The 13,664-nt window shown below is 58.3% G+C and overlaps 3 protein-coding genes across 4 annotated transcripts in view; all 3 read right to left on the reverse strand.

The window, feature by feature from the left end:
- EHBP1L1 (EH domain binding protein 1-like 1) overlaps positions 1–7,770 on the reverse strand; it is a 16,044-nt gene extending 8,274 nt beyond the window's left edge. Inside the window, exons 1-11 of the mRNA XM_006861077.1 lie at positions 7,667–7,770; positions 5,159–5,216; positions 4,922–5,017; positions 4,550–4,603; positions 4,276–4,454; positions 4,069–4,196; positions 3,333–3,401; positions 3,085–3,244; positions 1,056–2,925; positions 433–590; positions 293–341 (exon numbers count right to left, since the gene is read on the reverse strand). Coding sequence (XP_006861139.1) covers positions 293–341; positions 433–590; positions 1,056–2,925; positions 3,085–3,244; positions 3,333–3,401; positions 4,069–4,196; positions 4,276–4,454; positions 4,550–4,603; positions 4,922–5,017; positions 5,159–5,216; positions 7,667–7,770 — 2,925 coding nt within the window. The remainder of the gene's footprint in view (positions 1–292; positions 342–432; positions 591–1,055; positions 2,926–3,084; positions 3,245–3,332; positions 3,402–4,068; positions 4,197–4,275; positions 4,455–4,549; positions 4,604–4,921; positions 5,018–5,158; positions 5,217–7,666) is intronic.
- Positions 7,771–10,309: 2,539 nt separating this feature from the next.
- FAM89B (family with sequence similarity 89, member B) lies at positions 10,310–11,245 on the reverse strand. Of its 2 annotated transcripts, none has more exons than XM_006860924.1 (2): positions 10,946–11,245; positions 10,310–10,531 (listed from the first exon to the last, which is right to left on the reverse strand). In XM_006860924.1, exons 1-2 carry the CDS (start codon positions 11,243–11,245, stop codon positions 10,310–10,312), a joined length of 522 nt encoding a protein of 173 aa, XP_006860986.1. The 2 variants fall into 2 exon arrangements, with proteins under 2 accessions (XP_006860986.1, XP_006860985.1); XM_006860923.1 differs by having other exon boundaries at positions 10,310–10,570.
- Positions 11,246–12,086: 841 nt separating this feature from the next.
- SSSCA1 (Sjogren syndrome/scleroderma autoantigen 1) lies at positions 12,087–13,320 on the reverse strand. Its single transcript, XM_006860925.1, has 4 exons — positions 13,290–13,320; positions 13,042–13,193; positions 12,831–12,915; positions 12,087–12,449 (listed from the first exon to the last, which is right to left on the reverse strand). The coding sequence occupies exons 1-4, from the start codon at positions 13,306–13,308 to the stop codon at positions 12,106–12,108; spliced, it is 600 nt and encodes a 199-aa protein (XP_006860987.1). The 5' UTR covers positions 13,309–13,320; the 3' UTR covers positions 12,087–12,105.
- Between the last annotated feature and the right edge of the window lie 344 nt (positions 13,321–13,664).

A 13,664-nucleotide genomic window follows, 5' to 3' on the forward strand; every position in this document is an offset into this window, starting at 1 on the left:
AGAAAGATGAGGCTTTCTGCTCCCGTAAAGACTTACAGCCTCAGAAACCCTGTTCAGGGTCGCTATGAGTCGGAACCAACTCAACGGCACTTAACAACAACAATATATATATACTGACAATGGACAATTCAATGCCAAAGCCTGAAAGTGATAGAATGTTCCAAAGCCATGACTGGTGGGTCTTGCAGCCCCTAGATTCCTCTCCTACAGGCAGACCAGACCCCACACCTCTGACCCTGCATCCTGGCTCTCTCTCTCTTCCTCTCCCAACCCTGCACCCTCCCCAGCTGACCTGTTTGTTGTTCTCTTTGATGTTGAGTGGTTCCAGGGAGGCAAAGTCTCTGCAAAGAAAGTGCCAGTCAGGGCCAAGGGCCTTGTTGGCTGATCAGCATTGCCCACTCTGTTCCCAGCCCCCACTCCCACCCGGCTCACATTTTGTCCGGGTAGAATCGATGCAGGATGGCACAAAAGGCCAACCCATTGCGCCAGGATGTGGTGAAGTTGGTGACACGGACACCTTGGTAGCCAGCAGTAACTTCCTGACACCATTCCAACAGGGACTGGCTAGAGCTGACCAGGGCAGGTGGCGGCTGGGGACACAGAGGTGGGCTCAGGGAATGTGTCACCAGGACCTGTGCCCTCTGCCCCTCAGGAAGCTAAGGCCTGGTGCCAAACCGCCCCAGCTCTGGGTATGCAGGAGTCATTAGCGACAGCTCTAGGACCTGACAAAAAGGTTTCGAGCTCCAGGGTTATTCACCAAGGACCACCTAAAAAGTCAATGGCCCTCAGGCAAGATCACCAGCAGTGACACCTCAAGATCAGCCCAGAAAACCAGCACAGGGGTATCCAGCTCCTTTGGGACTGGGCAAGACAGGGAGGGTGGGGGGAGGGGGAGAGCCAGGGAATCCTGAGAGAGGACGTGGGAGGGGGCTCCTTGAAGCTGAGCCCCCACCCCATCCCAGACAACCAGATGGATCCATGCACAGCCGCCGTTCACTCAGCCCCATGTTAGTGGGAAGCAGCAGACTCGGCCCTCAGGGGGCCCCCATCCCTACCTGGCTGTCCCACAGCCTTCTGTCTTCTTCCGACTCCTCTGGGGAGGAGGCCCTCAAGGGTGTGGGCACCCCAGCCCCTGCCCCATTGGCCACCTGCACTTCAACCAGGCTGGCTTCCGGGGGGCTTCTCTCAGCTTCTTGTACGTTCTGGGCCCCCAAGACCTGAACCTCTGCCTCCAGAGACTCAGACATTCTAGATTTGTTCCCTGGGGATCCTAAAACTTTTCTCTCCAATTGTTGGGTCCCCATAGCCCTGGATTCAGCTTCTGAGGGCTTCCATACCCCAACCTCTGCCTCCTGGACCCTCAAAATTTTAGTCTCTGTCTCCTGTGCTGTGAAAATCTCTGTTATTGCTTCCTGGGACCCTAAAACTTCCTGTTTAGTGTTAAGGACCATGAGAGGCTCACCTTTGGCTTCTAGAGTCCCCCACACTGCAGTCTCTGCCTCCTGGACCCCCAAAAGCTCAGCTTTTATCTCCTCAGCCTCTGCAACTCTTGTCTTTTGAATTCCTAGTTCTTCACCATCTGCCATCACAGCCTCTGCTCTTGGGACCACTAAGCCTCCTACCTCTTCCTCCGGGACCCCCAATATCTCAGACTCTGCTGTCTCAACTTCAATCCCTGGGACCCCTGAGCCCTCATCTACTTCCTCCTGAGAATCAGTTTCTGCTGTCCCAGTCTCGAGCTCTGGGATGCTTGAACCTATTACTTCTGCCTCCTGGGTCCCCAATATCTCAGCTTCTGTCCTCTGAGTTTCTGTCCCCTGTACTCCTGTGACCCCCACTTCTGTCTCCTGAGCCCCCAATATCTCACACCCTGCTAGCTCAGCTTTTATCCTCAGTACTTCTGAACCTCCAGATATCTCCTGGGTCCCCAATATCCCAGACTCTGCCATCCTAGCTTCTGTCCCTGGAGCCACTGAAACTCCCACGTCTGTCTTCTGTATCCCCAATACTTCTGATTCTGTCACCCCAGTTGCCTCTGATTCCATGTCCCTTGATCTAGTTCCCTCTATCTCCTCGGGCCCTGAAGCCACTGGTTCTGCCATCCCCGTCTCTGTTCCCAGGACCCCTGCATCCCTAGTTTCTGTCTCCCAGGTCCCCAGAGCCCTAGACATTGCTTCCTGCTCAGCTACTGGTGGGGTCTCCTGGCTTCTGCTCACCTGGGGCCTAGCACTTGCTGCTCCAACTGAGGGGCCCTGCTCTAGGCCAGTCTTCCCAACATCAGGGGCTCTGTCCCTCACCTCAGTGTCCTCTCTCCTCTGGGAGTCCCCAGGACGCCCGGAGTACCCTGAAGACTCTGCTGGGGATAGCCTCAGACCTGGAGGTGCCTCATCTCTGCTCCTAAGTCCTAGTCTTCCATGAAATCCCCTAGGAGGAGCCTCAGGAGGTCCCCTGAGTCTTGCCTCAGCCTTCTCTCCAGTAGCATCCGGTCCCTTAGTATCCACATGGCTCACCTGGGACCTCTGCTCAGCATCAATGTGACCAACATTTGAGCTCACTGCAGCCTCCCCCACCCCCACCACTGGCCTTCTGGAGAGCTTCTCTCTGACTTCTGACCTACACTCGGTCTCCAGCCCTTTAGCCTCTGGCCTGTCCCCAGGGCCCTCTTCCTCAACCGGGAGGCTCTGCTTTCCAAATAAGTCAGCGTCTGTGCCTGGGCCCCGCCTGGCTCTTTGGGTCTCCGTCCCTTCCTGAGGCCTTGCCTGAGTCTGCATCTCCCCAGCAGAACCCACTCCTGCTGGGGAAGCCCCTGAGGCTTCAGGGGCCTCATCCTTCCCTTGGGGGGCTGGGGGCTGAGGGGCATCGGGGCCTTTCCGGAACCGGGGGGCTGGGGTGGGGGCCACATCCTGGCCTGGCTGCCTTGAGGACCTGAGGAGAAAACAGGAGGGAGGGTTAGGGGCATATACTAGGCCTTCACGGTCAGTTCCTCCCCACCCCCACCCTGCCAGGCCCTAAAGAGGCAGGTGGATGGGGTACAGCTCCCTGGTGGTAGACAGGTGATAGGGTAGGACTGGTTCCCATGCTCACCTCATCTCTGGTGGGGTTCCCGGGGGCCTGGGGATTTCAGGCCCCACTTGGCCCCCTGTTACAACTGCCTCTGACCCCTCGTCCTGGGAGGCCCTGACTGGGGGCCCAGTGACACTCACAGGGGCTAGGCTGGCATCCTTAGCATTAGAGGGACTGGCAGCTGGAGAGGAAGGAAGGAGGGGAGCGTGCTGAGGCCTGGGTCTTGGGACTAAGGCCCAGCCCCCAACCACTTCTAGCCTGGCCCTCACCTTGCTGCTGGGGCTGGACCCGGCCCTCCTCTTCTTCCTCACAAAGTGTCTTCAGCTCCCGAGAAGGCTCTGGGATGGGGAACAGCATCAGCCCTGGCGTGCCCTGTCCAGCTGACCCCTTTGCTCTCCCTCCCTCTCCACAGAGTGCTGGCCTACCTGGGAGACACCCTGGCCTCAGGGCACCGGGCCGGCCTACGAGCAGAGACAGGCCCACATTGCAGAGAAAAGGGAGAGAAAGAGAACCACATGGCAGAGACAGGAAAAGCCTGAATAAGCGCAAGGGAGGGATGAGGAGCCCGTCACCCACCCACTGAGGGCGGGAGGGGAGAATGGAGGCAAGGTCAGAGGTGAGCGTGGATATGAGGTCAGAGGTGAGCGTGGAAGTGAGGCAGAGGTGAGGTCAGAGTTGGGAGAGAGGTAGGGTCTGGTTCCGGACTACAGCCCTTTGTCTGGATTTGGCCCCGGCTGTTTCAGGGACCCACTCAGGGTGAGGGGGAGGTTAGGGGCCTGATGAGACCTTGGAGCCTCATTCCCAAGAAGAACCCAGGCCACCAGAGGATAAGGGGCCAAGTTTGATCCATCAGCTGCTAGGCAGACTGGGATTGTCTGGCTGGTGATGAGCGCCTTATCACTGGGCATGTTGTTGACACTGTCTTGTCCAGCTTGGCACACGGCATGTGGCCCAGGTCAGCCCCACCCTGCTGTGATCCCAGTTCACAGCAGGCTCTGAACTCACCTGGCTGGGGGATGCGGGCCCGAACATCAGGGGTCTCTTCCTCATCGCTCTCAGCAAAGTCATCCAAGTTGCCCACATCAGTGGGCTTCACACTCATGAGGCTGGCCAGACTCTGCATGTCATCGTCCCTGGGATCAGAAGTTAGAGGTGAGGGCTGAGGGCTGACAGAGGTCACAGGCCTGGGTTAAAGGTCAAGCAGACACTCACGTGGCTCGGCCCTCCCGCAGCAGCACCCCTGAGAGGGTAAGACTTAGCTCAGCATGTACCACCTTCACCGACTTGGGCTTCAGTCGAAGCCGCAGGGGAACTTGGGTGGGCACAGGCCCTGCATGGCGGGCCAGGTCCACTTCGGCTGTGGCCAGTACCTTCCGCTGTCCTTTGGATTCCTGCGGATAAGGTGGAAGAGTGGGGTGGAGGAGCAGCAGAGCTACCCAGAGGGTCCAAGGCCCAAGACCCCCATCAGCCCCAGCCAGCCACTTACATTCTCAATGACAAATGTCCACTCTTTAGCCTCGTACTGGTCCACATGGGGATCCTAGGTAAAAGGGACACTGGTGAGCAGGGACCCTGGGGTGTGGGCAGGACTGAGCGAAGCCCTGCCCTGGCTCATCAAGGTGGGGCTGGGTCTGCCACCATGATATTTCTGCTTCCTGGGATGTGGCCAGCCCTCCTGACCCCAGCTCTTAAGTCTACTGCATGCAGGGTTTAATGCTACTGCCTCTAAGGAGCATGAGTAAGGTCATGCCTGTAATTAATATTCTTTTTGTGGGGATGGCTACTCCACTAGGGGACCCCATGGAGGGCTCTAAAACCTGCCCATCCCCATCTGTGTTCACAAGAGACGGGGGCTTACCCTGTATAGGGTCACAGCGATGTCCACGTTCTCTGGCACCATCCACACCACGGTACCCCGGTATGGATTCTGGATACCTGGCTGCCAGCTGTGGGCCTACAATGGGCAGTCTGAACCTCCCACACATGCCGCCACACCACACCCTTATCCCTAGCCCTAACCCCATCTTCCTCACCAGCTCTCACCCACATTCCCTGCTACTTCTCCCAGTCCCAACCTCAGCTGACATGCCCCCACCTTGGAGCAGATGCGTCGGTTCCGCCGAGTCCACACCACTACCAGCTTGTCCGGCTGCCTAAGGGGCAAGCATGTGAAGGAGGAGGGAGGCCTCGGTCAGGTTTCCCCCAAGTCTCCCTGCCTCTTCCTCCCTCTCCCCTTGCTCCCTTAGGGTCTTCCTTTTGCCTATGTCCCCCTCCCTTAGGAGACTCTTGAGGTAGCACCTTATCTAAGGCAACAGGGTGTGGGGGTGGGGCTGCTGAGTCAGGGTGGGGCCCAGGGCAGAAGGGCAAAGGCCCAATAGACCACAGCAGGAACTGCAAGGGAAGGTAGCAAGAGAGAGAGTGTGGAGACACCGCAATGCAAGGACCCAGCAAGAGACAGACAGACCTAGAGACCAGGGGACAAGCAGGATCCTCTGTGTATGTGTGGAGGAGTGAGGCATTTCCATCAAGAAGGATTGTAAATTAATAATTCAGCTAACGGCACTAGCCTCTGGGGTCCCCTTGAGGTTGGATGCAGCTTATGACCCAGGCCTCCCTGACCAGAGAGATGGATGGGAGAGGGATGGGTTTGTGAGGGTCTGGAGAAGAGTGTTCCAGGCCAAAGGAAAACCAGTGCAAGGGGTGGGGCTGGAGGGTGGGAGTGGAACAAGGGCAGGGGCAGGTGGAACAAGGAGCGGAAATAAGGAGGAAGTGGACCATATGGCAGAGAGGAGTGAGGTCGGAGAGGCAGCAGTTGGGCCTGTTGCTTCACAGCCCCCCTCACCTCAGCCTCCTGAACCCAAAGTCCTGGACTGTTGCTTGGCTGGGAGGTGGTAACAGTAGAACCTGGGGGCCACGAGCTCCCACAGCAGGATCATGGTAACCACACAGGGTCCCAGCCCAGCTACATAACAGACATGTTTAGGAGGGTGTGGCACTGTGGGTTAATGTGCGGACGGAAAAGTTAGTTTGAATCAAAAGGTCAGCATTTCAAGCTCACCAGCTGCTCCTTGGAAATCCTAGACAGAGTCACTTTGGGTGGGAACTGACTGGACTGCACTTAACAATGACAACAGTGTTGCCCAGAAGGGAGGGGATGATCAACTTGAAGAGCACAAGCGCCCTCCTCACCTACACCAACACTCAACCAGTCTGCTCTGATGACCCACTCATTGCCCCCTGAAGATGGCGAAACCCAGAGAGGTTGAAGGTCAGGTAAGGTCACACAGCCCAGCCTGGATCCAGGCTCCCCTCTTCAACCCCAAATTACCAACAATGGAGAGGGTAGCATGGGACCTTCCCAGAAAGGGGAAGTGACCCAGGGATGCCCGGGGAGGGTGGGGCCTGGCTGGGCAGCCTGACTCAGGCTGGGCACACCCTCCTGGGAGCTGAGATCTGGGCAGGAGCAGCTTCCTGGCCTGGGCTCCCAGCTGAGAACCCAGGAGGCTCTGCCCTCCACCTGTGACTCAGCCACATTGGCACTGCTGTACCCTCAGTCTGTCCTCTGGGACCAGAGTCCCCCTGGCCTCACCCAGAATGCTGGGACAAAAGCCAGAAGCCAGGGTTCAAGTCCCGGCCTTGTACTGTATGACACTTCCCCTCCCCGCAGCCAACCTCTGACCTCTCTGGGCTTCTTCCAAATAGAGTGACCAGCCTCTGGCAAGCCCCGCATGGCTGAGACCAGGGATGTGGCAGCTGCCCAAGGGACCCCAGCCTCCTGCTCACTTCCCTCCCCTTGGCCCCTATGTTCTCTTCCTGCCCTGGTCCTTCCCCTCAGGGAACCTAAATTTAGCCCCTCTTGGCGGATGAGGTCCCCACAGCTGTGCCCTAATCCCGCCAAGGGAAGCTGACACCAGGGAGCGCATATATTTAGGGTGTGACGTAGGGGCGGGCAGCTGTGGTGGGGGCCTTCAAACTGGGCCCTTCACAACCCGGTCAGGCTTGCATAGCTGCCCCCTGCCCTTCCAGGCTCTTTCCTTCAAGATCTACAGTCTCCTAAATCCACGGCCCCTTTAAACTACTCCCGCCTCCCTCCTCATCCCTCCCTCACTCAGTTTCCCCTTTTAAGGACATCTTCAAGCTGTTTCCAGCCTCCTAGTGCCCATTCTGGCTGAAAGGGGGAGCCCTTTGGCTCAACAAGTGAGAAGGGGAGGAGGGGGCAACATGTGTGTTCCCAGGTGGACTAAGGTCCACGGAGGGTCCTGGCCCAGCCCGACGACCAGCTCTTTTTAATGCCACCCTGAGCCATCTTGTTGGCTGGGGACATGTGGCCTCCCTGCCCCCAGCCCTAAACGCAGCTGAGGAAACTATGGACTGAATTCTCAGGCCTGGAGGTCCAGAGCCTCACCCACCATGGCTGCCTGCATCCCCCAATTCTAGAGGGTCCCACAAACAGCAGTGGCATTTTAAATCTTGGCACCTGGGACGCCAGAGCCCAAGCTGGGATAGGAGCCCCTCTAGTCACTGGCTGGGGGCAGAGTTCTCCCCACCCCTGGATGGGGTCTCAGCCAGGCCAGGAGCGTCCCCCAGGTCTCTCCTTACTCACCATTTCTTGGTGCACTCCACCATCAGCTCATGGTAACAGGCCACAAACTGAAACTTGGCGGCCCGCTTGCCCACGCGCTGCAGGCGCTTCCACACCGAAGTCATGGTTCCCGCCACTCGTTCCTCAAGCCTGGGGCTCCGTCTGGCCCACGATAATTGGCCTGGTGTGGGTCCCCATGGCCCTCTGGGCCCCTCTCCAAGCTGCTGGCCCCGTCTGAGTGGAGGTGTCCCAGGCGCGATTCCGGGGCTGAGCGCCTGCCGCAGCTTCTGCGGCCACCGGGTGGTCTGCGGAATCGGCGAGGTAGTGTCGGACGCGTCGGGTCTTGAGAGCCCAGAGAAGCGAGCGCGCTGTTTCCTGGAGCCGCACCCCCGACGGAAGGCGGGCGGGGCTCCGGCGGGGCGGGGGCCGACCGGCGGGGGGCGGGGCCCCGCGGCTTCCGGGGCCTTGCACTCTAACTGGGGGTAGGGGGGTGACGCCCAGGCAGTGAGGACAGGCGGACAGGCAGGGGCGCGCAGGCCGGAGAGTGGCAACTGGCCACTTGATGCCGCCCTCGGAGCACTGCCCCTCCACCTCCCTTCCTGCTGTTGTCCTGCTTGGGGAGATAGTATTGGTGGCCTATGTCAACTCTTGAGGAACAAAGATCCAGAAAGGGGAAGAGACTTGCCCAGGGTCACAAAGCGAGTCTGCACCAGAGCCAACTTTTGACTCTGGGGACACAGATTCTTGCTGTCATTCCACGTGGTACTCTTAACAGGAAGGAGCAGAGATGAGGGACACCTACCCGTGGGTAGCAGCTACCCCCACCCCCAGTCTCCTTGGCTGTCACGTAGGAAGAGAGTCGAAACCGGCCACAGCAGCTAAAGGCTCAGTTCCTGGTCTCCAACCAAGTATGTGAGCTTGGACGAAGTTGAGAGCCTCGGTTTCTGCCTCTATTAAATGGTGATGATTATAGTTTGCCTTTTCGTACAGTAGTTGAATGAACAGAAAGACCTCGGGAAGCATCTACCATTGGGCCAGACTGATTTTGCAGAGCGCAATAAATGGAGTCCGTTATCAAGGACAGGAAAGCATGTTTGTTTACTCTTTCTCCCCTGGGAAGTCTGCCCCATGAGAGAGAGCCGTTAGCTGCCATTCTCTGACACCCAGATTAGAGCCCTTATCTCTGCCCAGCATGGTAATGAGAGCTCAGGTGTCAGGACCAGAGTTAGGGAACTGCCCGGGGCAGCATGTCATTGTGTCCCCTCCCCTGGCATTCTGCCTGGTCTGCGAATGGACTGACGCGAAGTTCTGTGCTTAATCAGTAGACGGTTTGAACTCGACGCCTGATCCACCGGAAGTGCAAGCTAGGCGGTCTCTAGGTGCAAGGGACCGCAGTAGGGTATGGGGGTGAGCTGCAAGGAGGGGGCCCGCCTGTCATCACTCCATTTCAGGATGTTGTATCCTGTGCAGTGTAGGTCTGAGCACCCATTTCTACTTTCTTCTTGTTGAACCTGACACTTAAGTCTTGGATCCCGGTTACAGCAACGTGGCCCTCGGGTTCCTGTTAGGAAGGGGGCTTTGACGTGCAGCCCTAAAGCTGTGAGGCGTGCTTTGAGACCAGAAGAATGGAAATGTTTGGGACCCCAATCATTGTCCCACTGGCCTCTGCAGTGCTTCCCAAATACCCACGGGGCTCAACTTCCTGGCCTTTCCGGGTGGTGTCAGTCTGTCCTCTCTCCCGCCCAGGGGCCCCTTAGCCGCCCGCTGTGGCCCACCCATTTCCTGTGCCGTCTCAACTCCGCCCCACTAGGGTGGAAAGTTTCTCTCCTCAAGATGGATGGGCGGTTCCTTCCCCTTCCCGGCTGACAGGGAAAGTCCAAAGCCCAGAGGGGCTAAGGGGAAGGGGGGGCGGGGGGGGGCGAGGGACCGGCTCCAGAGAGGGAAAATGACTTGTCCACAGAGACCTGGCTGAGCGAGGCTCTGCCAGGTTGAACACTTCCCACCACCACTTGAGGAGAGATTCGCACCCCATCCTCACCAAGCCTTCCACTCAGCGTCTCAGGCGCTACCTGCAGGCTGGTCATGGGGCGGCACATACCAGCAACTTTGCTGTATTCCCACACCAGAGCCAGGCAATCAGAGATCTCGACACCACTGAGAATATTTATTTATCTATGCACCAGGAGGCTAGCCCCCAAACTTAAATATCCAACATGGAGCCTTGGCCCTCAGGGCCATGGGGAGGTGTAGGGATGGGTCCTGGGGCCCTTGTCCAGGGCAATGGAACTCAGGGATCATGGGTAGGATGCTCTGAGCCAGCAGCTAGGGAGCTGACAGCCACTTTTACCCCAATTCCAGAGATACTAAGGGGAGGACAAGATGCTTTGGGCCCTGCCACCTGACAGAGGATTGGGCAAAGTGGGGGTGCACATGTGGAAGAAGTGGAGGTCCTCCAGGTGCCATGGCAGAGGCTGCAGCCACAGCACCTACCCCAGTGCCAGCTAACCTAAGACAGAAGGGGTGGTGATAGTTTGGGCTCCGAACAGGCCTTGCCCTCCGCTGAGGTGAGCTGAGGTGAGGTGGAATGCAGGGAGAGCAGGCACTGATGTCAAACAATGTGCCAAGGGGTGAGGTTCTGAGCCTTTCACGGGGCTCTCCTGCTCTTCAGAGGCTGATGTGGAAAGCATCCTGAAGCCACTGGTCACGGGCATTGTGTGTCTGGGGCACTGTAAGGGGTGGCGGGTCAGGGGGAAGGCTGGCATCAGGGGGTTCCTCGTCATCCGAGAGGCTGCCATCGGGTGGGTAGGAGCTGTCCGAGTGCAGGGAGGATGACAGATCCTGGCATAGATGCTTGTAGTCCTGGATCGATTCATACAGGCCCCAGAGCTGGCACAGTAGGGACATGTCCAGTTGTCGCAACCCCACCTACAGACAACTGAGGGTGGGCTGGGGTTGGGGTCTAGGTCACCCTCAACCCCCACCTCCTGGAATCCAGAGCCCCCTGCCCTGGTCGGGGCCAAACCAATCTTCCCATACGAGGTACATGTTCGTGGTCATTAGACTTCACGTGCACGCTTGGAAACTTTTAGGTACAACAGAACCGCTAGCAAGGTGAACTAAGGTAGCAATGAGTAAAATCGCTATGGCTGTATGGTAACTGTTGCCACAAACGGTATCTGTTACTAATGGCAGTTACCATGTCCGCATTGACATGGCCGGTATTCGGGTCCTCTGAGACCCGGGCTAACAATTCCCGATAGCATGCCCCCCGCCTGGTCAGTTCAGCGTCCACCTACTCACCATCTCCTTGCGCAGCGCTGCTAACGCAGAGTCAAGGTTGACCCGGCGGCGCGGGCCGGTAGGGCCGGCGGCAGGTCCCGCATTGGCACCATTGGCAGCGTGGCGGGGGCCATCCGGAGCACGGGCGGCACGGCTCAGCTCATCATGGATGCGGCTGCGCTGACTGTAGACACGCTCCAGCTCCCGCCATGAGCCCCCGCTTGCGTTGAGGAGGCCGCTGAGGCCGCGCGGTAGCGGCGGGAGTCCGACCAGGGAGCAGCCAGCGCCGCCCGGCGCCTCGGCCGAAGGCAGCCCGTTCATGGCCGGGCCGGCGCGGACAGCAAAGACGCCTCCTCCCCTCCAGCGCCCCGCCCAGACCGCCACCAGCGGGCCCAGCACAGCACCCCGCCGCCGCCCAGTAAGGCCGCGCTTTGTTCCAACCCAAGCACCACAGACTCCGCCCTCTGTCCCGCCCACTTGCAGGGGCTGGACCCCTCTTAAAAGAGAAATGGAAGTGGGACCACATCGAGCAAAGCAGAGATCAGTAAAGGAGACACCAAGCGAAGAAAATGGATCCTGACAAGCGGGTAAAAGTAGCTAAATGGAGAAAGCGCGGTTCTTTTAAGATTCTCTTGGCTCCTCCCCACAGTTTTCAATTGTTTCACCCAATTACGATCCCAAGAAAACCAAAGACCTCGCACAGAACCTGTCCCCTCCCCTCCTCTATTAGATCTAAAAGTAGGGGTTAGGAGCATTACTTGGCAGGGGCCATCACAGTCTCCTTCCAGTCTTGGAGCACTTAGGGTCGGCATGAGGTGGGATAGGATGATGGAATTACTATGTTCGGGGGCCAAAAGGGGAGCCCATCGGGGCTGGAAGCCAAAATCTCGCTCATGTGTGGGGGATGAATTCTGGCTGAGGAGACTGTGGGGGCGGGACTCTGCCAGTGTGAAAGCTGGTGGCCCTTTGAGAACACCTCAAGTTGTGGTTCCCTCCTTGCATAGTCCCCTCAACCTCTAGAAACAAGCTCAACCCCTCTCTCAGGGCATGAAGAAAAGCAGACCATGGAAGGGTTGGAGGTCAAAAGTGGGGAAAAGGCAAGTGAGGGCAAGCATGCACCCTCAGAACCAGGGAAAGAACAAACCACACAGAGGAGCAGCTCTTTTTCTCAGGGGCTTGTTTTAGGGTTGCAGCTGCCGCAGGCTTTGCAGGGCCTCGGCACAGCCCCGGATAAGACTACACAGCTGGATGCTGGTCTCCACGGAGCTGCTAGAGCCCAGCTCAGCCGAGGCCCAGCTCAGCTTCTGCAGGAGGGCCGTCTGTGTGCAGGTCAACACATCCGTATTTGGGGGCACTGCAGGAGGGGCCGGTCCCTGGGCTGCTTTGAGTGCGGCTGCAGCGCCCTCACAGTGCTCTGGACGAGGTACTGGGGGCTGCGGGGCTGGCCGAGAGCTTGAGGGGGTATCCGAGGCAGAGGCCAGCTGATGCTCCCGAGCTTGGGAGAGGGCAGCCTGGGCATTCAGAGCTAAAACAGAAGCGAGTGGGAGGAATGGTTAGGAAGCCGGGCCCACCTCAGCCCTGAACCACCTCCTGTTGTCCGGTCTGCTCTTTGTGTCTTTGAGGTGCTTTATCTGCCCCTCTGTAAGATAACTAACTCATCCACTCTGTTTGGTGGCACATTTATGTATGTGCCCTTGCTCCCCTTCAGCCATCAGGGCTGTGCCTGACTTCAGACGCTTCCCTGGTGTCTGGCTCACAGAAGAAGGTGCTTAGTGTTCTTACAGAACGGACTAACAGGAGAAGGCACCTTAACCCCCGCCACACCCAGAATCCCTTTTCACTCCTAGGTCTACAGTCCCTGGGCCTCCATCACCACGCTCTTTACCAAGCATATAGGACCCCTCACCAGGATTATCTTTATCTACATCCGAGTCGAGCTCCTGACAAGCCACGCAGTAGACCTTCCGCTGTTTGTCTTGGAGGAGGATCGTCTAGGGGCCAGAAAGCACACCCGAGCAGGAGTGAGACGCTAGGTCCAGAGGGGAGAGCTGTGGAAGAGCCGTGCGGTCTGGCCCGCGGCTCCGTCCCCGGCCCTCCCGCTCCAGGCCTGGCCTCACCCCGCAGTCCGTGCACGTCTCGCCCAGCATGCGGTATCCGCGCAGCAGGTAGTCGCCCATGAGTCGGGAGATGCGATCCTGCCGTTCCCGACGCGCCTGCAGGACCTTCGTCTCCGCCTCAGTCGGAGGCTCCCAGGAGAAATCATCAACTTCTGGGGGAAGAGAGGCACAAGGGGCCTGGGGATCTTGCCGGAGCGAGCTGCTTCCTGTACCCCGCAGCCATAGGCCCCCGCAGGCCAAATCCTCACCAGCGCCGTTTAAGGCCATGTTGCCGTTGTCTCCTCCTGGCTCATCGGAAGTGACGCGCAGGGAACGCGCCTTCCCGTGCGGCTCCGCCCCCTCCATATTAGGCCTGGAATGAGGGCAGCTATAACGTTTCCGGGTGGTCTTTAGCTTTCTAGTTGCCCAGAGTGGGGCGTGTCTGGCCGCTATCTGGACTCTGCCGTATTGGAAAGTACAAAGAAGGATTTCCCAGTGGGCGGAGCCTTTCGATTTGCTGAATTTAAGAAAAAGCCGTCTCTGCAGCAACCCAGTTTGGGTCGCTCTTCCAGCCCTTCTTGGATGAAGGGAACTTTACTAGAGCAAATCCTGCTGGCCTCTGCCTCCTTGGAGTTTCCCTTTAT

The sequence above is a fragment of the Chrysochloris asiatica genome, unplaced genomic scaffold, assembly GCF_000296735.1.
Source record: "Chrysochloris asiatica unplaced genomic scaffold, ChrAsi1.0 scaffold00040, whole genome shotgun sequence".
Classification (NCBI taxonomy): Eukaryota; Metazoa; Chordata; class Mammalia; order Afrosoricida; family Chrysochloridae; genus Chrysochloris; species Chrysochloris asiatica.